General features: G+C 43.9%; 1 protein-coding gene and 1 long non-coding RNA gene across 4 annotated transcripts in view; one reads left to right on the forward strand and one right to left on the reverse strand.

The window, feature by feature from the left end:
* The window catches only part of Smap2 (small ArfGAP2), a 52,951-nt gene that overhangs the window by 4,686 nt on the left and 22,490 nt on the right, over positions 1-25,775 (reverse strand). For all 3 annotated transcript variants that reach the window (XR_009377647.1, XM_059254892.1, XM_059254891.1), the window contains exons 2-8: positions 16,815-16,948; positions 14,680-14,765; positions 13,700-13,778; positions 7,522-7,608; positions 5,585-5,666; positions 4,553-4,659; positions 810-975 (exon numbers count right to left, since the gene is read on the reverse strand). Coding sequence is in view for 2 of the 3 variants with exons in the window: in XM_059254892.1 (XP_059110875.1) it covers positions 810-975; positions 4,553-4,659; positions 5,585-5,666; positions 7,522-7,608; positions 13,700-13,778; positions 14,680-14,765; positions 16,815-16,948 (741 nt within the window). In the remaining variant the exon portion in view is untranslated. The remainder of the gene's footprint in view (positions 1-809; positions 976-4,552; positions 4,660-5,584; positions 5,667-7,521; positions 7,609-13,699; positions 13,779-14,679; positions 14,766-16,814; positions 16,949-25,775) is intronic.
* On the forward strand, positions 955-17,049 carry LOC131903993 (uncharacterized). Its single transcript, XR_009377648.1, has 5 exons — positions 955-1,211; positions 5,528-5,638; positions 6,895-6,997; positions 11,912-12,009; positions 16,881-17,049. It is a non-coding gene; the product is annotated as an uncharacterized LOC131903993 (long non-coding RNA).

The following is a 25,775-nucleotide window of genomic DNA, read 5'->3' on the forward strand; positions in this document are numbered from 1 at the left end:
ATCTGATAAACAGGGAAAGACACAGTTAGCCCAAACACACACCAGCTAGTCCTTTCCTGGAAGGAGTTCTCCAATTACTCAACCTGGAATCCTGTTCTCCAGCAAATCAGCAGCGTGAGCTCTCTACAAGTCTCTCTGGTTACCACTGGGCCTCACTCTGACCTAGTCATTCCTCTTTCCAGGGCAGACCCTGACCTTGAGTCAGACTCCACGGAAGTATAGCTCTGATGACAGTGTATCTATTTGCTGACACTTTGTGGCTTCCCCAGCAATGACATGTTCAAGTTTGTTGTATACATCATGTCCCTGGCCTCAGAGTTACTATTCCTTGTCACAACAAAGTAATTCTCTTTATAGATTAGCATACAATGGAGCAGGTTTCTCTGTGGCATTTTTCATATACACTCACTTTTGGTTGATTTCCCCGTACACACTCCTCTCCCAGGACCCATCCCTGCTCTTCTCTCTCCATGACTCCTCCTTCCTCCTTCCATTTTCTATCCCATGGCTCAGCAGAGACTCTCCTCTCGTGGGGCCTTCCTAGTTTCCTGGACTCTAGCCACAATTACTCTCCCCTATGTGGATTCCAGCACATAATTGTTGTACATGTTTACTTATGTGAGAGTAAAATTAAACACGTGGTATCCGTATTTCTAAGCCTGGGTTATCTCACTTAACATAATATTTTCCAGTTCTGTCCATTGCTTACAAATTTCATTTTCTTTATGGCCAAACACAATCCTAATACATCCTTGCGTGTTTGTTCTCGGTCTTGCCCTGGAGCACCTCCATGGCTTCACGGACTTTACCTTGGGCAGGCATTTGAGGAGTCTGGGATCCATACAGTGAGAGGATGGAGTCCTTGGAGAGCTGCTTCTTGCCTGTTTCTTCTGATTTGCTCCCTGGCTCAGGAAACAGGTTCAGGTTTTCAGGAACAGAACCAGCACTGCCTGCAGTCGGCATGGAACCTACAGCCTGGAGCACAGAGGACAGTGGGAAAATCAGTCACATGGAACCTCCAGCCTGGAGCACAGAGGACAGTGGGAAAATCAGTCACATGGAACCTCCAGCCTGGAGCACAGAGGACAGTGGGAAAATCAGTCACATGGAACCTCCAGCCTAGAGCACAGAGGACAGTGGGAAAATCAGTCGGCATGGAACCTCCAGCCTGGAGCACAGAGGACAGTGGGAAAATTAGAATGGTCTTCTGTGTAAGAACCCTTACACTTTCTGCTGCTTCTAGCATTCTTATAAGAATTAATGGCTCATGAGCCAGGTGTGATAACTCACACCTATAATCCCAGAATTTAAGAGACTGAGGCAGGAGGTTGGCTGAAAGTCTGAGGCTACCTGGGCTACACAGTGAGTTTTAGGTCAGCCTGGACAACATTGTTAAAGTGTGAGACAACAGGGGATAGGCACGTAGAGAAAGAAAGAGAAGAATTTATGGCTCATGTTAAGTTAGCATCTTCCTGAAAATTTTACCATAAAAATACCCGACAAACCCTGCAAGTTAAGCTCTGGTACAAGCCTTTGTTCTTCAACAAAATATGACTTGATAAGAAAGAAATAAAAACAACCCCAAAATGATGCAGCACAGAACTAAGTTTAGTTCAATGTACAGGCTCAAGATAGCTCAGTGGCAAAGTGTTTGCCTAGCATGAATAAGGTCCTGAGTTCAATTCCCAGCCACTCTCACACATACAAAGATCCCAGAGTAGCTATTTCTCATAATACAACCAGAAGCAACTTCCACAACTAAGTGTTTTCATCTGCAAAATATACATTTTAGAGAATTCTTGTGGGGAAATGAAAGTGAACAAAACACACAAAGTGACACTGTGGTAATTTGAATGTAACTGGCCCCCACAAGTTCATAGAGCATTATTAGGAGGTATGGCTTTGTTGGAGTAGGTATTGGAATAGGCCTTGTTGGAGGAAGTGTGTCACTGTGGAGGCGGGCTTTGAGGTCTCACATATGCTCAAGCCACACCCAGTATCTCAGTTCATTTCCTGTTGTACTTCCTGTGCAAGATTTAGAATTCTCAGCTACCTCTCCAGCACCATGTCTGCCTGCTTGCCACCATGTCCCACCATTACGATAATGGACTGAACTTCTGAACTGTAAGCCAACTAATGAAATGTTTTCCTTCATAAGAGCTGCCGTGGTCTTGTTGTCTTTTCACAGCAAGAGAAACACCTAAGACAGAAGTTGGTACCAGGGACTAGGGTATTGCTGTGATAGGCCTGACCATGTTTTTGTTTGGAGTAATATGGACTTTGGGAGTTTGGGTTAGGGAAGCAGTTGAATAATTTAAGTATGGCTTAATGGGCCTTATTAGTAGGAATATGGAAGACAGAGGTGCTAAGAGTGATTTGAACTGTGGGGGTCTGGCTCAAGAGGTTTCAGAGAAGAATATTAATATGTGACCTAGAGATCATTCTTGTGATATTTTGGTGAAGAATGTGGCTGTTTTTTCCCTTGTCCAGAAAGTCTGATTGAGGATAAAGTCAAGAGTTGGATTAATTCCGTTGGCTGAGGAAATCTCAAAACAGCCTAGAAGAGACTTGGTTGTGTGGTTATTAGTGTTAACTCTAATGAAGATTTATAATGAAAAGGAGCAACTGAGCAAGGTAAAATACAAAACGTAAAAATTTGAGAAGAAAAATAGCACCAGGAAGTAGAATGGAGCTAAGTCCTATGTTCAAGAAGATAAACAGATTAAGAAATGAAATAAAGGGAGAGGTGACCTTAGGGCAAGATCTCATTCAGTTAAGTTTCCAACTTGTGAAAAGGAATTAAAGAAAAGCTTAGAGCCAGGTGTAGTAGTGCACGCCTTTAATCCTAGCACTCCAGAGGCAGAGGCAGGGGGATCTCTGAATTTGAGGCCAATCTACAGAGCAAATTCCAGAACAGCCAAGCTTAGGCAATGAAGGAAACCATGGAAAACAGAAAGCTGATGAAGATGTAATTGAACAAGGAGCCATGTTCTAGCCCCAGAACGCAGGAGAACCTGGCAGGTTTGGCCACATGGTTCTGGCTTTACAGTCAAGGGTAGAAGGAAGGCATTATGAAATCTCCTTCTGTGACTAAGGAAGCTGGTGATGCCAGGCATGTCAGGGTGTCCCTGCATGGATGCCTAGAGAGGCCATCGCATGAAGCTGTGAAGTTGAAGCCTGGATTGCCTTGGAGACCCCAAAGTCATGAGATACCTGCTGAGGAGAGCTGCTAACACAGTGGACCCAGCCCAAGAGAAACAAGTGTGTTTCCATCAACAAAACTGAACAAATTTGAGATCTGAAGAGCATTTTGACATCAGACACAGAGAATCAGAGTTTGGAGTTTGTCCAGGTGGTTTTCAGTCTTGCTTTGGTTCAGTATTTCCTCTCTATGTTCCCTTTCCTGAGTTTTGGAATGATAATGTATATCCTGTGCCATTATGTGTTAGAAGTATGTGATCTGCTTTTTTATTTTGATTTTACAGGGTATTACAGTTAAGAAAGTGCAAGAATCTCAGAAGAGCTTTTGAACTTTGGACTTTAAAACATTGTTGAGACTGTGATGGACTATGCAGACTTTTGAAGTTGGACTAAATGCATTTTTAACTATGATATTGTTACAATCTTATGGGGGCCAGGGAGTGGAATATGGTAGTTTGAATGTAATTGGCCCCCATAAGCTCATAGGGGGTGGCATTATTAGGCAGTGTGGCTTTGTTGGAGTAGGTGTGGCCTTGTTGGAGGAAGCATGCCACTGTGGAGGCAGGCTTTGAGGTCTCATACATGCTCAAGTCACACTCAGTATCTCAGTTCACTTCTTGTTGCTTTCTTATCAAGATGTAGACCTCTCAGCTACCTCTCTAGCACCATGGCTGCCTGCACACTGCCATGTCCCACCATGATGATAATGGACTGAACCTCTGAGCTGTAAGCCATCCAATTAAATGTTTTCCTGTATAAGAGTTGCTGAGGTCGCCGGGCGGTGGTGGCGCACGCCTTTAATCCCAGCACTCGGGAGGCAGAGGCAGGTGGATCTTTGTGAGTTCAAGGCCAGCCTGGTCTCCAAAGCGAGATCCAGGAAAAGGCGCAAAGCTACACAGAGAAACCCTGTCTCAAAAAACAAAACAAAACAAAAAAAAAAAAAAAAAAGAATTGCTGAGGTCATGGTGTCTCTTCACAGCAATAGAAACCCTAACTAAGACAGACACAGACATCATTTCTGGGACATAGTAGCAAGCACTCCACAAATTAGAGCTGCTGAAGTTCAAGTCTTTCATTCCCACACACATTGATAGGGGTTCAGGCCGAGGGGCTCACCTCAAGTATCAGCATTTAAAATACGACATCCCTGTGACATAGACCCACTCAACTAGTCACTCTTTTGGGGCAAAAGACAAAATACTATGAAATAGTATCTTGGATAACATAATACCAAAGAGAAAATGAAGAGAAACAAAAGTTTAGCCTTACCAAGGAAGCATGACTCAACTCCATGTCATGTTTCCAACTTTTCCAGAACGTTCTTTAATCCTGAGAAGTACAGAAGACTCACCTTTCTGGAAACGGAGGAAGGGGATGGAACAGAGGCCAAGAGATCTAAGTCCTTTTCTAGGGCGTTGCTGGTCTTACTGTTCGCAATTGAGCAAGCCACCGGGGCATCTGAAAGGAAGGACAGAGTCAAACACAGATCAGCTACGAAGACGACACGTCCTCTACGTGAGACAGGAAGCAGACACAGGGAGACCACAGGGTTCAGCCCAGGGAGCCTGGACAGGGTTTTCAAAAGAGGCCTTGCCCCACATTCCCACAAGTGCTCTGGAGTAGGCTACAGCCCACTGTCAGTCAGAGGGCAGCAGAAACTCAGAGCTGAAGGCTGTATCAGCGCCACAGCTGAGAAGCTGGCTTCCTCCTGCCTACTGGAAGGACAGGTGTGTAGGACTCTTTTTCAGAGAGAAATGAGGTATGGAAATCAGAGCCATGGTAGTTAATGACCTGAGTCGGCAGCAGAGACCTGATGGCACAAGGCCCATGAGAATGTAGAACAGCTTTCTCTTTGAAAACGGCAAAATCAGCAAAGAGAAAACTGACTATAAGGTAGCAGGCCGTCTCAGAAAAGGGTCCACAGGAATCGTGGCTGGCAGGAGAGTACAGGAAAGTGGCAGAAGGCTCAAAGGTGTCTTCAGTGACACTGCCAACATTTATTTAGGGCTTGCTATGAAGCAGGAGAAGGGCCGGGAGCCTCAGAGGTAATCCTTCAGCAGCATCGGAAGTAGACACTGACCTGCCACACCACATGGCTATGAAAGTAGCATTCAAAGGTTAAGTAAACTATTCAAAATCCCAGACAGTAGTGGTCGCACTTCGGGGACAAAGGTCGTATCTCAGCCACTACACTGAGCTGCTGCTCTGAAAAAGGCCTAGGGAACACTTTCTTAGAGTAACTGTTCAGAACTCAAAAGAGAGCAACAGAGGACAATCTTAGTCAAGTAGACACAAATGTAAGCCCTGATTCCCTGTCTTCCTACAGTGGCTGCGAATTCACCAAATCTGCAAGAACACAGGAGTTGAAAAGCCTAATTCTTACCAAGGCCCAACAAGTCCATGACAGGGGCTGCAGATTTTGGGGAGCTTTTCCGAGGTAGCTGTGCATCTTCTTTTTTCTGTGGCTAAGGTGAAAAAAACGGTATAAGAAAGAGCAAGCAGTTGTTTTTACATACACCCCATCACTGTAAAGCCACAGGTATTCTTGTGGTATGGTTGCTTGTCAAAGAAACAAGACTCAGGAAGTGCCTGGAAGCATGAGTGCATGAACTGGACCTGAAGTGAAAAACAGCCCCGGGCAGCTTGTTTTAGCGTTCTGGAGACGCTTATCTTTCTGAAACCAGTCTCCACCAGCAGGCACCAACAGAAACAGTTTTCGGTCCCAGGGGAAAAGAACCCTGAAGGGACAATACAGCAGATAAAGGCAAATCTGACAGGCTGAGTTCAACTCCCAGGACCCTCAGGGTGGAAGGTGAAGATGGGCTCTCATTAGTCTTCCTACTTCTACATACATGTTACAGCACATGCACCCCACAAACAAACAAATACATTGGGTTTTTGTTGTGTTTTGTTTTTTGAGACAGGGTTTCTTTGTGTAGCCTCAGCTGTCCTGGAACTCACCATGTAGACCAGGCTGGCTTTGAACTCATAGAGAGCCACCTGTCTCAGGTGCTAGGATTAAGTTTTATTTTTCAATTAAAGAAAAAGTCAGGAACCAAAAAGTTTCTCATTTTGTTTAGAAAACCTTTTACTTTATGCTAAAGGAGATCACTTTAAAGAGTCCCAATCTACTCTACCATAGTCACCTTGGACAGAGTCTACAGACCAGCTTCACAATGATGTAAAGAACTTCTCCTTAGCAATAGTAAAAACAGAAAAAAAAAAGAAAGAAAGAAAAGAAAGAAAAGAAAAGAGGCTGGAGAGATGGCTCAGTGGTTAAGAGCACAGGCTGCTCTTGCAGAGGACCCAGGTTTAGTTTCCAGCACCCACATAGCAGCTCTAGTTCTGAAGGACACAATGCCTTCTTCTGGTCTCTGCAAGCATCAGGCATACATGTGGCATACACATATATACATGCAGGTAAACATTCACATATATAAGATAAAAACAAATGATCCTTTAAAAAATAAAAAATAGACCAGGAGGTGGTGGTGTACACCTTTGATCCCAGCACTTAGGAGGCAGACATAGGTGGATCTCTGTGAGTTCAAGGCTAGCCTGGTCTACAGAGTTAGTTCTAGGACAGCCAAGGCTACACAAAGAAACCCTGCCTCAAAAAACCATAAATAAATAAATAAATAAATAAATAAATAAATAAATAAATAGAATTTATTGGCCATCTTTTCTCTTAAGACTATATGCTCCCAGAAGATCTGCTACACAGCCAGTGTCCTACGGAAATGAAGTGGGTATGACCTCACTTCTGGACTGCTTCATGCTGCAGCAGGGGAAGGAGGTAAGAACTTTAACAAAGTCTAACACAGAGGGAACATCTGCTTAGAAGGCATCGCGTTGCCATCCCACATTGGCAGGAACATGTGCCTTGCTCAGAAGAGAAAGCTGCAGTTCCCAAGCTTCCATCTAGCCTCCTCCTCTCCTAGAGAAGAGCTATAAGCTAGATGCAGTGCAGCACACCACTAATCTCAGCACGTGGGAAGCAGGTCTACAGAGTGAGTTCCAGGACTACATAGTGGGACCTTCTCTCAAAAAGTGGAGGAGGAGGAAGGATAAAGGGAGAAGGAGATGGGGGTGGGGGAAGGAAAGAGGGTAGGGGTGCTAGAGAGAATGAGAGAGAAGCTACAGAGCACATCAGACAGTATTAGGCAATAGGCAAGCTCTGCTCCACATGTGGGCCGTTAGTCCCAGTGCAACTGTGCAATATGGTTGCAAACCCACTCACAGCCATGAGGTCTCCCACCTACCTCCTCCTCCATATATGTGAACATGAGACCACCCACATGGTGAGAGGTTCCCACTTACCATTTTCACTTTCTCAAAAACAACAGGTTCCATCTTTTTCTCTGGGGCGGGTTCACTCCCTCGCTTCCACTTGTCGTCCTTCTCTTTCTAAAGTGATTTAACAGGACAGGGATGTCTTAGTGTTAGCACAATTAGTGTTTCAGGAGCTACAGTCCAAAGCAAGCAGGACATCAGAGGTCCCTAAGATTCTGATGCAGCAATTCAACCGACTGGGTGTGGGTGTGAGCACTGACCTTCTCATTAGTCTCCACACTGCAGGGGCACACTACATATTTTAAGTAGTCACTCTTCTAATCAGCGTGATCCATTCATCACCCTTGACATTTATTTTTTTTTTAAACATTTTTTTTTTAAAGATTTATTTATTATGTATACAGTGTTCTGTCTGCACGTATCCCTGCAGGCCAGAAGAGGGCACCAGATCTCATTACAGATGGTTGTGAGCCACCATGTGGTTGCTGGGAATTGAACTCAGGACCTTTGGAAGAACAAGCAGTGCTCTTAACCTCTGAGCCATCCCTCCAGCCCCACCTTTGACATTTATAATACAGGCTATCTATGGAGGTTTAAAAGTTGCCACCCATTTATGCCCTTTTAGGATCTCTTATGTGTTCTAAATAACTATACTAAGCCAAAGGAATATTAAAAAATAAATATTAAAGACAGGCATGGTGGTAAATGCCTATAATCCCATCATTTGGAAGGCTGCGGCAGGAGGATTTTGAGTTTGAGACTAGTCTAGACTATACAACAAAGACCCTCAAAACAACAACAATCCCAAAACAAAAATATCTTTTCATGGGGGCTGGGGAGGTGGCTCAGAGGTTAAGAGCACTGGCTGCTCTTTCAGAGGTCCTGAGTTCAATTTCCAGCAACCACATGGTGGCTCATGACCATCTATAATGTGTTCCGGTGCCCTCTTCTGGCGGGCAGTACAGATAAACATGCAGGCAGAACACCGTATAATTAATAGATAGATAGATAGATAGATAGAATCTTTAAAACAAAAATATCCTTTCAGTGTTTGCTGCTCTTTTGAACTCTGGTCCTCTGTAAAAGCATCAAGTGCTCTTAACCACTGGGCCATGTCTCCAGCCTTTTCATCTCTATTTTTAAAAATCAGGAAACGAGACTAGAGGCTGGGCATAGTGACACAACTTGCCTGTGCTTAAGAAGTTTTCGGGCAGCCTTGGCTACATATCAAGTTTGAGGCCAGCCTGAGTTATAGGAGACCTTGTCTTAAAAAAACAGAGGGAGGGAGGGAGGGAGGGAGGGAGGGAGGGAGGGAGGGAGGGAGAGAGGGAGAGAGGGAGGGAGAGAGGAAGGGAGGGAGGGAGGGAGAGAGGAAGGGAGGGAGGGAGGGAGGCAGGACCAGGCATAGTAGCTGACACCTGTAATCCTAGCAGTTATGAAATTGGTGCAGGAAGCTCACTCAGAGTTTGAGGCCACCCTGGGCTACAGTGAGATCTTGCCTCAAACAAAACAAAGAAAAGCCTTAGTTTCAAGATTAACAATTAGAGAAACAAAACTTTATAAAGCCTATTGGTCACATTTTAACATCAAATAAACATCTCAATGAAAAACACAATCACAAAATAACTTTTAGAACAGAGGCACATGGGGGCTAACGGGGGGAGGCCTCAGTGGAGCACTTGCTGCTCTTGTAGAGGACCTAGGTTCTGTTCCCAGTACCCACAACGGGCAGCTCACAGCCACCTGTAACTCTAGTTCCAGGGGATCCAATGCCCTCTTCTGATCTCCATAGATACCTGTATGTACATGGTGCACACATATATAAGCATACAAGCAGGCACACCCATATACACATAAATAAATGAATAAAAATGTGAAGGACACAGGCATACATAAAGTGTTCAGTCTTGCTAGTGACCAAAGGCCTCAATTTAAAATGCGTTTACAGAGAAGATACAGTAATAACCTACTGCTTGTAGGAATGAAATAAAACGCCAGTTTTTATACAATGCTAAGAAAACAGCATAAAATGCTTTAACTTCTAGAAAGCATGTTCGCAAAGAGAGAAGTACTGGGTTTGACTTTCATAAAATCATAACCTACAATTAATCTTAAGGAACAATAATCGGGGCACGTGGCGTACACCTTTAATCCCAGCACTGGGGAGGCAAAAGTAGTCAGATCTCTGAGGCAGTCAGATCTCCCCAGAACTGGGGAGGCAGAGGCAGTCTGAGCAGTCATCTGAGCAGTCCAGCTTGGTCTAGAGAGAAAATTTCAGGGCAGCCAGAGCTACACAGATGCTACAATGATGTCTCAAAAAGAAAAGAAAAGAAAAGAAAAGAAAAGAAAAGAAAAGAAAAGAAAAGAAAAGAAAAGAAAAGAAAAGAAAAGAAAAGAAAAGAAGGGAGGAGGGAGGGAGGGAGGAAGGATCAATCTAGCAGGGCTTGGTGGTGTAGGCCTGAGATCCCAACACTCGGATGCCGAGGCAGAGGATCGCCAACTCAAGGACAACCTGTGCTACAGCGTCAGTTCCAGACCAGTCTGGGCCATAGCAAGATCCTATCTCAATAAATAGCCTCCCAAAAGAATCTAAAACATGCAAAAAGTTGTATGTACCAAGTTGTCCATTCCAGAAATGCTAACAAAAACCTAAATGACAACAGTCTTGTGACTGAGGGGAAGAAATGGACTCGTCTGCTCACCAGGAGATGCAACAACTACCACAGTAATAATAATAAAGGTCTTGCACGGATGACCTATTAGGTGGGATACAAGGAGACATTCTTTTTTTTTTTTTTTCCGGAGCTGAGGACCGAACCCAGGGCCTTGGGCTTGCTAGGCAAGCGCTCTCTACCACTGAGCTAAATCCCCAACCCCCCAAGGAGACATTCTTTATAACTAGATTTTGTTTATGCCTCTGAAGAAGGAACACACCCAGATGAGTCATTGGGGGAAGAGACAGTGGAGTAGGCATGAGATCCTCCTCTTAATTTTCATATTTCCTGTAAAATAATTTTATCATCACAATGCTTTCTTTTTGTGTATAGAGTGGCACTGGGATTCAGAAACACTATTCCTTTCTGTCTCTGGTTTTGGAAATAAGAGTCTAATGTAGTCCAGGCTGCTTTTAAACTCACTATAGCTGAGTTTGATCTTAAACTCCTGATCCTTCTGCATGTACATCCAAAGTGCTAGGATCACAGATGGGCACCATTATGCTCAGCAGAACACTATTTACATACTGAAGTTGAAAACGGTTTGTCTATTTTTAAAATGGACCTTTGAAGGGAGTAGTGTACATGCCTTTAATCCCAGCTCTAAAGAGGCAGAGGCCCATGGATCTCTATGAGATTGAGGTTAGCCTAGTCTAGGTAGTAAATTCAGGCTAGCCAGGGCTATCTAGTGAGACCCTGTCTCAACTACAACAACAAAACCAAACAAAACCCAAACAAACAAAAACAAAAAGCAGACATTTGAACTCAGGCTGTTGCTCAGCAGAACATGTACCTAATGTGCACATGACTGTGGTTAGACCCTTAGCACTGCACACTAACAAAATGATCTCTTTAACCAAGCCAGTTGCTTTTTGTTTAAAATTAAATGTTTTCACTTAGCAAATGTTTTTTGTTTTGTTTTTATTGTTTTTTTATTTTCCTTTTTTAGAGACTGACTATATAGTTCGTGTTGGTGTACACCTTGTGGCAATCCTCCTGCTTCTGTCTCTAGGGCTGGTATTATAGGTGTGTGCCATCATCCTGGCTGCTGAAAATATTCTTTTTCTTTATGGTGCCAGAGGCTAAAGTAACTATTGATTCTTGTTATAACAAGAATATGAAAACATCTAAGCACAGTAAATAGAAAAACTGAAAGCTTCAGTTAAAAGGAAGTGTTTCCTTCCCAAACGGAAACACTGTTTTGTGGGGGCAGTGTGGCAGCAATGTATGACGAGTGCTGAGTGTCTCCCTGCCACAGCCCTACCTCCCCCATCTTCTGGATCACTCTACAGACTCTCTCGTTTAGTTTACACTTCAACACAGTGAACACAGCTTTTACTTTCTATAAATAAAAGAAAATGTATGTGCTTGGGTTTAAACTCTTTTTGAAAAGATTTATTTTATTTTAAAATTATGTGTGTGTGGAGACAGGTATGTTGTGCACACAAGTGCAAAGCACCCACAGAAGCCAAAAGCAGGTGTTGGATCCCATGGAACTGGAGTTACAGACAATTGTGAGCTATCTGGAGTGGACTAGAACTGAGCTCTCATCCTCTGCTATGGAGCACATGCTACTGACTGCTGAGCTCTCTCTCTCTTGCCCTATGAAATTCTTTTGGATGGTGCTCTCTGGGGTGTAGCTGGACAAGCGGTTAATTCTTTCTTGGAACAGTTATTCTAACTGACAAGCCTTATTTTTCCAGATGACTGTGAGGAGTCCTTTGCATTAGGTTGGGAAGGAATTCCTCGTCCCTTACTGCCTGCACTACCTTGCATTTACCTGCCTGTCGAGACTCACCAGGTAAGGCCCTTCCCATACACTGCCAAGCATCCTCCTATTGCTGATTCCAATGAGCCTAACTTAACTATCTGGGAAAGCTTTTACATGAGATGGCTTAGGGAGCCCCATGCAAACATGATTTCACTGGCTAGCTATCATGTCATCCACTAGAATGAACAAGTAAAGACTGGGAAATGGAGCTCAGTGGTAGAGTGCTTGTCTGGCATACACAAGGCCTGGATTCAATCCCTAGCAATGCAAACAAGAAAGAGAGCAGTTGAATGAAAACTAGAAGACAGACAGATGATGGGTGAATGTGACCTGTGCTAGGGCTACAGAATTTCATACTCCCTGTAATTCTATGGCTAGGAAAAAAATATCAATTATTCTAAAGAATCTTGCCAAAAGTTGACTGAGGATCTAGAGTGTCATCTTTACTGCTTCTTAGTCATCATTATCGGGCACTCTTATCTAGAAACTATGTTGCATTCCCTCCTGTGAGCTGTAATTGTGCCAGTTATACACATGGCAATTGGTACCCATCCATCTCCCTCTGAAACTCTTCTTGGGAAAAAGGAAGTGTCCCATTGGCAATTAGTTCAATGACACAGACCATTATCACATCACAGTGGAAGAATATGCTGGTCAGACTGAAGGAAACCCTAATGATTTAACTAGGACTGCTTCTTCTGGCTTCATTTATGTGCATATGTGCATGCTATTAATATATACATATAAATACAATATCATTCTACTTGACCTATTACCCTTAACATGACCATCTATAAAAAATAATCTGGGTCCAGCCAGACGCTCAGTGGGTCAGGGCCTTGCTAACGATCTTTCTGAGTGAGTATACTCTCTGGGACCCGCATGGTAGCGGGAGAGAAGTGACTCCAGTAAGTTGTCCTCTGACTTCCACATTTGCAAACCTTGTTTGTTTTTCGAGACAGGGTTTTTCTGTGTAGTTTTGGTGCCTGTCCTGAATTTTGCTCTGTAGACCAGGCTGGCCTCGAACTCACAGAGATCCACCTGGCTCTGCCTCCTGAGTGCTGAGATTAAAGGTGTGTACCCAGCTAAATAAACAGTTTTTTAAGGAAGGAATTTGGAGTCAGACATAGAGGAGATTTATAATCTCAGGACTTAGAAGGTACAGGCAGGAGTTTGAGGCCAGGCTAAGCTGCATAGTGAGACCCTGTCCCAAATATTCAAAGAGGGAGGGAGGGAGGGAGGGAGGGAGGGAGGGAAGAATTTGGAACTGGGAACCAGTAGCACTTCTCAGTGTAGATCAAGGCAGAGAATCCACTGGTAACTGTCCTACCTGCCCACAACTTAATCTCTAAGCAGGGTCCACATCATGGCCTTGACTCAGCACCTGGCTTTCTCCCACTTTTACATTTATTTATTTGTTTATTTATTGTAGCCTTAGTTTGTTCATTTGTTACAGGGTATGACTATGTAGCCCTGGCTGGCCTGGAATCACCATGTAAACCAGGCTGTCCTCAAATTCACAAAGACTGCCTGACTCAGCTGGGATTAAAAGTGTACACTGTCGTGACAGGCTACTTTCACATTTATGAACTGACCATTTGGGACCATTTTGCTGTTTCACTGGTATTTCCTTTATTAAGTGAAAGTCTTTCAAATTCTTTCCTGGCCTGATTAAAAAGTAAACCACTAGTAGAAATCAAATGAAAGATTTACGACCAACCCTAAGGGCGTTGATGTCCAGACTTCGGTCCATATATTTCTTCTTCTCATATTTATCTCGAATAAATCCTTCAACAGCTCTACAAATGCTTATTAAGGACTGATCAAAAGAGTGTCTCCAACAGTGGGAATGTGAGAGAGCAATTGTCCCCATGGCAACACTCTTCCTTTCCCCTGCCTGGTTCCCCACAGGACTCCGGGCTCCTTATATGCAGCTTCCTTCCCTGACCAGACCCTGAAGCCCCTCCTTCAAGTGACTCCCCTTGGACTGATGGCAAGAGCGAGGGAACCAACCTTCACTGAGGGCAGCGGCAGCTGTAGCCGCTGCAGGATGCGGGGAAGGCAGTCGGGGATCAACAGACTTCAAAGGCACTAAAAGCCTCCCCCAAACAAGCTTAGGCCCTGCTGCCAGGTTCTGAGGATGGGTCTCTTTCACCTAACAGGCTCCACCAGCACCCACCAAAGTCAAACCCAGAGAGGTAGTCTGCAAAGCACCCCTTGAGAAACACCACCTTCAGATGGGCTTGCTCTGTGTCTGTCAGCCCTGCTGAGGGAATGGAGGAAGAACAATATTGATAAGCTGGGCAAAAACAGTCAATACTTTCTACAAGCTATTTTAAAAAAAGCTTTAAAAATGAGTGCCAGTTTTGTGATTGCCAAGGTTCAACAGAGCACAGTAAACCATTCTTTTCATCAAACAATAGTTTCAGAGATTCAGAAACTACTGGAGCTGTCACTCTATGGAAGAATTCACAGTGAAATCACTGCAGCTCTAATTACCGAGCTTTCCCTACATGACACTACATGACATCCCATCAGCACACAAGCGCCTTTTCTGTCTCACTTGAAGGAGAAAGAAAAGCCAAAGTCTTTGACTAATCCACACAGAGATAGATCCCCAGTCCTGTCACAGCCCTTGAAGGTCGCCTGGCTCTCCCCAAATATCAAAACTGCATTCAGCTATTGCTCCAGAAAAGATACGGGTCTATCTGAGGCCGCCGGAAGGTCTCAGGAAGGTAGGCTTCGTAGAGTCGGTTTGCCTTTCCATTCCCCATCTCTTGCATGCACTGCAATAGAAGAGAAGGAAGAGCAGGTCAGCCCAGAGTGCATCGTCTCACCCAGTTCTCCCGCCATGCGGAGGAAGAGCTAACTTCAGAAGGTGGCAAGTGGCAGATCCAGGACTGAAACTTGTGGGGTCCGTTTTCCCGACACGCGGTTGCTTTAATTGGTTTCTGTTTTCTTTCTGTGTATGGGTATTTTTCTAGCACCACATGTGTGTCTGGGTAGGCCAGAAGAGGGCATCTGATCCCCTGGAACTGGAGTAACAGACAGTTGTGAGTCCTCTGGAAGAGCAGCCAGTGCTCACAGTCTCTCAGCCTCTCAACAGTTTTTGTTGCTGTTTTTAACTGAAAGATGTGTCCAATAAGGGACAAATAATTCTATAAAAATGCATCTGAAAACCCACGCTATATAGCTACCCATCAAATTTCTATAGGGCCCTCACTAATGGGTGCTATAATTCTAAGTTAATACAGGTTTCTTTTGGCAGTGCTAAGAATTGAACTCAGGGCCTTGTACATTGTAGGTAAATAGTCTACCATTAAGCTACATCCTCGGCCCTTCTAAACTTCTTTTTAGCTAATGTATTTATTTCTATTATCAGTAAATGTGTATTTCCCATTAAGCATTTAAATAGACCCCTGTGCTGTGTTTTAACTATCAACTTGATACAATCTAGAATGGCCGGGGAAAATAGTCTCAATTGAGGAATTATCTAGTTCTGATTGGCCTACAGGCATGTCCGTGGAAGACTGTCTTGATTGTTATTGATGTAGGAAGACCCGGCCTACTTTGGGCAGCACCATTCTCTAGGCAGAAGTTCCTGAACAGTATGAGAGAGGCAAAAGCTAGATGAAAGGCATTTGTGCTTTCTGCTCTGACTGCTGGTGGGGAGTGACCAGCTGCTCAAGTTCCTGCCTTGACATACCCAAAACAGTGGCTTGGAACCTAGAGTTATACACTAAAGAAACCCCTTCTTTGCTCCTTTATGCTGTTTTTGGTCAAAGTGTTTTATCACAGCAACAGAAATGAAACTAGAAAAAAAAATGTCACTTACCATTTAGACCTACAATGGCCTAGAAATACAATCTGAGATCATTTCTAAAGCCTCTTCAGACACAAAGAAAACAAAATCTCTGATTTCTACCATTAACTTTTAGCAAGTGGTTTTCTTTGGATCCTCCTCCCTTAATGCCCCTGCCCAAGAAGAAAAAAAAAATGATTTCAATAAAGTGCTTCAATCTAGGAAGAAAATAAAGAACAATGAAGCTACACCAAGGAGCAGATCTCAGGCCATCTGGCAGCACTCATTCATGTGTCACCGCCAGGCCACCAAGCTAACAGCATGCAGAATTTATGCATGCATTTTAGCAATATGAGCACAGCTCAGAGTATCAGCCTAGTATGTGTGAGGAGGCCCTGGCCCAATCTGTAGACCAAGGAAGAAAAATGAGTAGTCTACAGTTTGGAAGGTTGTGGGTTCTGTTCTCAGAGCTGGGGTCAAACCCAGCAAACTTCCTTCAGGCTAGGCAAACACTCCCTCACTGAGCTCTACCCTCAGCCCAGAAGGTGTGTTTGTTCCTTTGTTTAAATGACTGCCTACATCTCAAACTACAAATGCTGTATCTGTTAATGCAGAAGTTCTAGAGGATCACAGACGTCTTCAAAGAGTAATCATTTTATTATTAATCATTGTGACTACAATGACACACCTGTAATCTCAAGGTAAGGCTCGGGAGGCTGAGGTAAATGCAGAAAGAGAGAGAGGCCAGCCTGTCCCAAAACAACAACAAAAATAACAATTTGCTGGGTATGGTGGCATATGTTTTTAATTCCAGCACCCAGTGGGTAGAGACAAGGAGATCTCTGTGAGTTCTAGGCCAGCCAGGGCTACACTGTGAGACCCTGTCCCAAATAAATATAAATAAAATAAAAATTAGAATTTGACAAATGTGTTTGACAACTAAATTTCCCTCACCTTCATAACCAGTTGAGAATTCACCTGGAACTATTCCTACTCGGGGATAAGAGAAGCTGGCCATTCACTGTGCTCATACCTGAATCTGTTCTTGAGTCCACTGGTCGAGGTTCACTGATTTCACCCTGGATATATGTACCCCCAGATTCCTGTGGATCCCAGCACACCGAATGCAGATAAACACGCCGATGTTCCAGGAGGCCCATCGCGGCCCTGTGAAGATCAAGACGAGACAATCAAGTACAAATTATGAGACTGTCCCAGGCCATCTGTGCTATTTAGATTATCAAGCAACATTTCTGCTAAAACCAAATGAGAGAGATTTTACTGCAATTACCTTTATATTGAGTTTATTCATTCCTATGGATCAACGTTTGAGTTTCAGCTTAAATAGTTCCCAGGATGTCACAGAGCTGTGCAGGGTCACCACTCTAACTCCAGAACAGTTTGATCACGCAAACCCCAAACCTACTAGCAGGCACTCTGCCTCCCCTCCCCAGCCACCCTTAGCTCCCAGTTCCTGACAATCACAGATCTATTTTCTGACTATGACTTGCCAATTCCAGACATCTAATCTACATGGAACTACGCAATGTGCAGACGCAGGACAGGTTTTCAGGGTCTGAGGAGTGCTAAAATGCACGGTACTGTACTTTGCTACTTGTGTGAAGAACACTCTAGACAGAGTGGTGGAAAGCCAAGGCCCATTCTCTCTAGCTTGCACTTGATACTGTGAAGGTGGGGGGCTTGGATTCAGCTTCCTCCTAGGAAAAAGGATACACGCATTGCAGGCCAGCAGGCTCATGCTGGAACTGAAGACGCTGTAATCCTCTCTGCTCCTCTGGCCTATGAAATATGCATCCACAGTAACCTAACAGGATCCTCTCCCCTGGGCTGATGTCCCTACTTTACCCAGCTACAGAATTATCTAGATTCAGAATTGCCAAATAATGTAGTTACTTGAATGCTTATTGGTACAAAAGAGAAACTTCAGATGTGAATTTAATAAGCTGTTTCAGAATCCCCCATCCCCTGACAGTTCTCTTCACCCTAATAATATCTCTGGAAAATCCCCAAACTCCTTCTCATAATTTTATGTGGAAAACCTACTTACTTCTATAAGACAACTGGCAAGGAATAACTGAAAAACCTGACATAGCTCCTTCTCCATCATCCTCAGAAACTGATGGCATAACTTAAGCACAGCGTCAAAACTAGAGGCTGTGATAAAGTGTTGAAGGAACACCAATGGAATATGACTCCCGTTCTCCGGGATACAGACAGTTGTCCAGCCTGTGCATTTTCACAGCAGATTTAATGAACAAATTCTAGAATCCCGTGGGAACTCTTAGAAACCCGAATCCATAATTATTACCAGAAAGATACAATTTAGATTCAGGTAAAGTTCATTATGGCAAAATACAAAAGCACAGGAGGCGCACATCCTCCTAATCACCACCAGGGGGTGCTCTCTGCTTGAAAGGTTATTGCTAGTCTCTTGACAGGCTCAGGTTAATCTTCTAAAAGATGGTCAGTCTCTCCAGGTCCCTAGCCGATTGCACAGTCTTCCATACACTAACAGACACACAAAGACTCGTATACTTGTTTCTGGTAGTGGGGTGTCATACAGATGCAAAATGAAAGAGGTTTCTCACAGTGCCAAATTCCTGTTTTTATGAACAGTTTTCACAACTCCCCTATGATCTTTAAAATTTGTAATCGGACCAATTATCAATATTTTGTGTTTCTTTGGCATTTTCCCTTTGTTCTAGATTCTTAAGTCTCAAAATCAATTTAGTTAAGATGGGGCAGGCGAGACAGGTCAGCAGGTGAAGACGCTTGCCACCGAGGTTGGCGACCGGAATAACCTCGGGTTCTATACAGTGGAAGGAGAATGCACCCCCACAAGTTGCCCTCTGGTCTCCACACACATGCAGTGGCACCCTGCACACACACACACACACACAGAGTAAATAAGTAAATGTAGTAACAATGTTTGGAAAGAAGTTAGCTGTGGAATATGAGGCTATCTGCTTCCTGGGTCTAAGTGGAGAGCAGGCAGTTTCCAGTCATCTAAGACACTGGCACCACTGGGATTTCTGCAGACACTCCTGGATTGGAAGTCTTTCAATTGCAAAGGCCTCAGAACAGAAACACAGGCAACTACCTTTTAATAAGCAACCAGATGGCAGCCTTCTCTTCCTCTCCCACCCCCGCAGCCCTCCCTCCCGCTGGCATTCCTCCTCCATTTCCAGTGAAATAGTGACACTTCTCACTTCTACCTCACTCAGTCTCTTTCTCCCTCACCCAGCCTCCCCAAAGCTGAGTCTGAACCAATGACCTCACACAACTACGGCCCTACAACCTGAGTTCTCTTTTATTTCTCAGCAACTAAACTTACTGGTCACCAACTGCAAAATCCATAAAGGACTGTGAAATCGGGGAAGAGACAAAGGTTACTTACAGGCTAGGAGCAGAGCTCAGTGGTAAAGCACTTGCCTGGTATGCTAGACTTTGGGTTCAAGCCTCAATACCCTCCCCACAACTTATATGGCTGAAAATGTGAGTAAATGGTGTAGTTATTAAAGTATAATTTGTGAACCCAGAAAAAACCTGGGTTTGAATGCAACTCCATCAGTGATTACATATATGGCCTTAGTTTCCCATCTATGAGATGGGCATAACATCTACCTCCAACTGCCCAGAACAGAGAGGAACAATAAATAACAACTGCACACAAGAGCACAGCACAGAATGAGGGTTCGAGAGCATATCCCCATTCATCTCCACTGAAGGGCCAGTCAATGGATTCACGTGTGTACCCCAACGCTGAACAACACTACAGAATGCTAGGGGTTTTATGCTGTTTTCTCTCTTGAGACAAGATTCCACCATGTAGCCCTAGCTGGCCTCAAACTTACAGCAATCCTTCCTCCTCTGCTTCTGCAGCATCAGGATTATGGGCATGTACAACCACACCTGGCTTCCCCCACCCCCTTTATTTTTGAATAAAACTTATTGTGTTTTATGATATACACTAAATTGTAAAATACACAAAAATAGTTACTACAGTAAAATGGACTCAGTTTCAGTGTTCTAAGAAACATGAAAATGTAAACAACCTCAGTTCCTACAAAATAGTCTAAAATATATCACCCTAACCCCCCACTGGCTACAATCCTTGTCCTTATGCCAGCACATGCCCCCACTCATACACAAAGGTCCAAGCTGCCTGCTTGCGTGGTGGGTGCTCAGATTCCATGGTATTTGACACTACTACTGTGAGGCCAGCCTACTTCTGTCTGGCATCCCTACAACTGCTCACTACGCATTGGTCACAGCAAGCAGAAAATACAAAAACATCATCCTGAAATTAAGCATGGAAAGAGGTGATGCAAAGTAATGCTCTCAACAGTTTTGAAAGCAAAAGAAGTAACAAGTGATATAAACAGACAGTGATCGTGAGCATAAGAACACGGTCACAGCTACTGAGTAAATTCACAGGAGCTAAAGAACACCTCAGGGTGGACTAGACAATACTCAAAATGGACATGGAGTCACTCTGTAACAAAAAATACACGTAGATCTGGTTGATCACCTAGTTTGGAAAACTCTGGACTTATACTAACCGCAGGCATCTGATACTCCGGGCTGGTGTCTCCATATGTGAAGTGGAAAGCATGCAAGCAATGCCCAGCTTATAGTCCACTCTGGACAGCATCTGCATACTGAAAACTGCTGCAGTCTTCCTGCAGCTTGCCTCGCATGCCCACCAGTGCAGCAGCGTTAACAAGTGAGAGAGCAGCAAGAATCTCATCACCTTCTACCTAAGCCCTGTCCAGTGTTCCCAGAAACTTCCAGAATCTATCAACTTCTTTTGTAAAAAGATTATTTATTTTCATTTTATGTGTATGAGTGTGTTTTGCCTACATGTATTTAAGTATATTATATGTGTGCCTGGTGCCTTTGAAGGCCAGAGAGGGTACTCCATTATTCCCTGGAACCGGTGTTATAGATGGTTGTGACCTACCACATGGGTGCTGGGAACTAAACCCTAGTCCTCTGCAGAAGCAGTAAGAGCTCTTAACCCCTAAGACAAAGACAAAGATGTCTTTGTCACCCAAAACAGTTTTAAACTCACTGTGTAGTTTAGGATCCCAGGTCCACCACCACACCTGGTGTCATGTGGCACCACGCATCATAGCCAGGCCTTTGGGACTGCTAGGCAAGCAGTCCACAGCTCCCCCCTCTGCCCCAGAATCCCCATTTCTACCTAGTCCATCTCGTCTCTCCCCAGCAAGCAGTCCTTCTCTCAGTATTACTTACTGATTACTTAGGTCCTAGGTCTGGGGATACAAAGGAAATGCTCTCTTTCTTTTGCAGTCCTGGGCATTGAACCTCGCACCTCAGACAGGTTAGACAAGTGCCCTACCTCTAAGCTACACCACCAGACCAATAACAAATTGGGCCTCAGACTCCTGGCAGAAGAATAATCTCTCTAAAATACAAGTCTATACCGATAAAAGACTTCTGATCTTCCATGGTGTTTCATATAGACATAAAGTAACCTGGTGTGAATTTCATGTGCAGATGGGAACACACACACACACACACACACACACACACACACACAGAGAGAGAGAGAGAGAGAGAGAGAGAGAGAAAATGGAAAATAATTGTTTTGTTTTGTTTTGTTTTTTGTTTTTTGAGACAGGGTTTCTCTGTGTAGTTTTGGTGCCTATCCTAGATCTCACTCTGTAGACCAGGCTGGCCTCAAACAGAGATCTGCCTGCTTCTGCCTCCTAAGTGCTGGGATTAAAGACATATGCCACTACTATCCATCATTATACTGACTTTTAAAATTAAGTATTAAAACAGCATACATGAACCCATTCTAATATTGCTTAAAGATTAATCTATATGGCTATCCAGGAAAGGTGTCTAAAGTACATACTAAATACTAAAAGTTATTTCTGGGAAATGGGATTAGAAATTCTTTTTTTTTTTTTCTCCATTTATTTGGCCTATCTTTTTTTCTGCCTTGCTCAGTGAGGGACATAGTAGTTGCCAACATGCTGAGTACTCACAGGAGGGAGTTGAGCTAGCTGATGAGGCATCAAAGGTAGAACTTCACCTGTGCGTAGATAGTGGCTGATGCTCCGGGAAGAACTTTCTAACAATCAAGGTGAAAACAAATGCATCCAGAAACCAGGGGCAGAGGCTAGATCATCAGCTCTCGGGAATGAGCCTATGTGGCAAAATCAGTGAGCAGGTGAGCAAAGAGACTTCCCATCCCTTCTGTTGCTACAGTTCCTGAGGATGGCTCACGGGATTTTTTTCTGTGATGAGCCGTGCAGCCTGAGCCTCCTGTGAGCATGCGAGGCCAGCACTCCACCACTGGGCTATCTTCCCAGCACTGTAGGGACTGGTTTTTAGGTTCTTCCCTATGTTGAGTCACTATGACACTGTCTGAGTAACCGCGCAGGGAAGAAGGACTTATTTGGGCTCAGTTTCAGGTCTCAGCCCACCATGGTGAGAAGAGGACAGCGGAGCTCGCTGACTACAACATGGTGGTGAGGAAAGAGAGAGGGAATGCCTGCACCAGACAGGTCCCATCCCCTTGGGACCCACCGCGGGACAGTGCTACATACACATCTGCAGATCTTCCTCTCTAAGCTTTACTAATCTCCTAGGTAGCTCACAATCCATTCAGACTGACAAGATTAACTTCATGCTTCTTGATTACCATTAATGGTTTTACAAATGCCAAATGAAGATGTAAAATGGCTCAGCAAGTAGAGACATTTGTTGCTAAGTCTGATGAGGAACCCACATGATGGAAGAGAACTTCTGAAAGTTGTTTTCTATCTCCACATGTATGCCATGGCTTGTGTGTGCATGTATGTGCAGTGTGAGTGTGAGTGAGTGTGTGTGTGTGTGTGTGTATGTGTGTGTACAAGATAAGTACATGCCAAATGAAACGAAAATGCTAAATGAAATAATCAATTATAGACATATTAACTGTTACTGAAACTAAAGCAGTCAAATTCAGTTCATGAGCCTGGAACTGGCACTGAAAACTGGATTAAATGTGATAATGTCCTGGTTGGATTTTGTCAACTTGACACAAACCTAGACATATCTGGGAAGAGGGAGAGAAAATGCCCCAAGAAGGCTGGTCTGTCGGTAAGTCTATGGGACATTTTCTTGATTAATAGTTGATGTGGGAAACTAAGTAGGCCTACAAGAGGTATGTTTACCAGCCTGTTTTTATTTATTCAAAAAGGCATCTGTCCAGTTCCCTATACCAAAGTAACAGTAAGCAGTAACTTCTGTAAATACGAGCAGTTTAAGGAACCATGAGACTAAAATAGAGCTTGCTCAATCAAGCTCTGCTCACAGAATGATCTGCAAGAGAAGCGGCTTGTTCCCTCTGGGCAACAGACGCAATGTTGTTTCTGTCTGTCCAACAGGGACACGCCCACGTCCACAAAGTCAAGGAAAGAGTAGAAGTTGAATTTCCTAAATGTCTGAGACAAAGAGAACAGACACATTTCTCAGGCCACTTAAGGGATGAAGGAGAGTACTACACTAAGGAGTTAAAAAGTCAGAGGTGTGGCGGTGCACTTTAATTCCAGCGCTGGGGAGGCAGAGACAGTTGGATCTCTGAGTTTGAGACCAGCCTGGTCTACAAAGCGAGTTCCAGAACAGCCAGGACTACACAGAGAAACCCTGTTTCTCGAACAAAACAAAAAAACAAAAGTCAGAGGTACAGGGGCTAGAGCAATGGCTCAGCAATTCAGAGCACTGGCTGCTCTACCGGAGGACCCAGGTTCAATTCCCAGCACCCACATGGCAGCTTTCATACATGCATACATGCAGGCAAAACAACGCACATAAAATAAAAATAATTTGTAAGTCATTAAAAAAAAGTCAGAGGTACAAAGAACCTTGGACCTCAAGGAGCCCAGCTTCCCCTGGATGTAGGAGACCCTTCAGGTCAGCAGATCTCAATCTGTGCCTTGAACAGTAGCAAAATTAGTTACGAAGTAGCAACAAAAAGTGATTTTATAGTTGAGGAGATGCACTAAAGGGTCGCAGCATTGGGAAGGTTGAGAACCACTGCTTCAGGTCATCACCTGACTATGGAGTGACCAGCAAGTTAGGGACCATCTCAAAAGGTAGCAGCTTCCACTGTTAGATGGCACAGACTGGGGCTTGCTCTCTGGCTGGGTTCTATTCATCTGTCTAGCCCTCTTCCCTCTCCCAGGGGAGCTCTTCACTCCTAGATTACATGAAACACACAAGACAAAGGTGGAGGCTAGGAGATTCTAGAAGAGGAGAGCAGCGCTTCTTACATTCCACCAAAACACCAGCCAGCTGAGTCAACTTAATCAAGGTGATCAATAAGCGAACAGATGCAGAAACTGGATTGCTATGACGTCAGTGGAGGGGCAAAGCAACCTTACCTTGTACCAGGGAACCAGGAAAAGGAGGTTAATGAAACAGAACACTGCCAAGTACTCACTGATGAAATGATAATCACTGTAGATCTGTGCCTATTTCAACAGCCAACAGGGCTTTTCTCAAAACTCAAAAACTTAAAACATCAAGAAATCACTGAGGTCTTAGGCACAAAAAGGAGGAGGATTCTTCCCCTTTCTCGGTAGCCTTGCGGACAAACTGTGACGCTCTCTTGACTTTCCTCAGCTCCAGGCAGGGGAGGGTCACAAAAGGAAACTGAACGACATGAAAGGATTACAGAAAGGAATACAAGTCTACTCGATCTAACAGCCCAAGTGCCAGGAAGTATCACCAGCAATTCCCCATGAATCCTAGGAAGCCCAGTACTTGCTCTAAACTAGTCCTGAGGTTATCTGCCTGATCCCTAAAGATAAGATACGCTAATCCGTTATGTGATTTTTGTCAACTCAATTCTTCCAAAGCCAATTTCCTTGCTTAGATTAGATTATCTCTAAAATCTACCTCTTTTGAAAGATAGTACAATGCCTCTAAAAATTCATTAACCTGCTAGGCCTGGTGGTGTGGTCTTATAATACCTGCTACTTGGAATCCTGCAATCCCAGCCACAGAGGTGGGAAGATCGAAAATTCAAGGCCCACCTGAGTAGCTTTAGTTTGATAATGTCTTAAAATAAAAATAATAGTAATAATATTTTCTTTTTGGTTTTTTGGGACAAGGTTTCTCTGTATAGCCCTGGCTGTACTGGAACTCACTCTGTAGACCAGGCTGGCCTCGAACTTAGAGATCCATTTGCCTTTGCCTCCCAAGTGCTGGGATTAAAGGTGTATGCCACCACTGCCTGGCAATAATAATAAATTTTAAGGGAGAGGTAGCATTGGTAGAGTGCTTACCTAGCATGCTTGAGGTACTGAGATGGATCTCTAGCATAGACACACACAGACACACACACACAGACACACACACACAGACACACACACACACACACACACACACTGAAATCCTAAAATGCAACACCAACAAAACATTAAAGTACTAAACCGGGCAGTGGTAGCGCAGGCCTTTAATCCCAGCACTTGGGAGGAAGAGGCAAGTGGATCTCTGAGTGCCACCATGTCCAGCAAATATGGTAAAATTTATTGAAAGAGCCGGACACGGATTTCTATTCTTGAAATCCCAGTTCTCAAGAGGCTAAGGCAGAAGGATAGTGAGTTTTAGGTCAAGTTGGACCAAACAAGATCTTGTCTCAAAAAAAAGGCAAAGAAAAAAAAAATTGATAAACTTTTAAACAGGCCCACTCTTCACTTAAGCACACAGTACTTTCTTTAGAAAGAATAAAAGCAAAAGCCATGCACAGTGGCACACAGAGGCAAGAGGATCATAACAAGTTCAAGGCCAAGCTTGGTCTACCTACTAAGTTCCAAGCCAGACAGAACTAATAGATCTTGTCTCAAAAACAAAGAGAAGTGAACCCCTAACCTTTCACTTTGTGCAGTGACAGGAGAGTGGCTAACCTTTTAAGAGACCTAGTCACTCAAAAATGCCTCAAAAGCCCTTC

This window comes from Peromyscus eremicus, chromosome 2, assembly GCF_949786415.1.
Source record: "Peromyscus eremicus chromosome 2, PerEre_H2_v1, whole genome shotgun sequence".
Lineage (NCBI taxonomy): Eukaryota > Metazoa > Chordata > Mammalia > Rodentia > Cricetidae > Peromyscus > Peromyscus eremicus.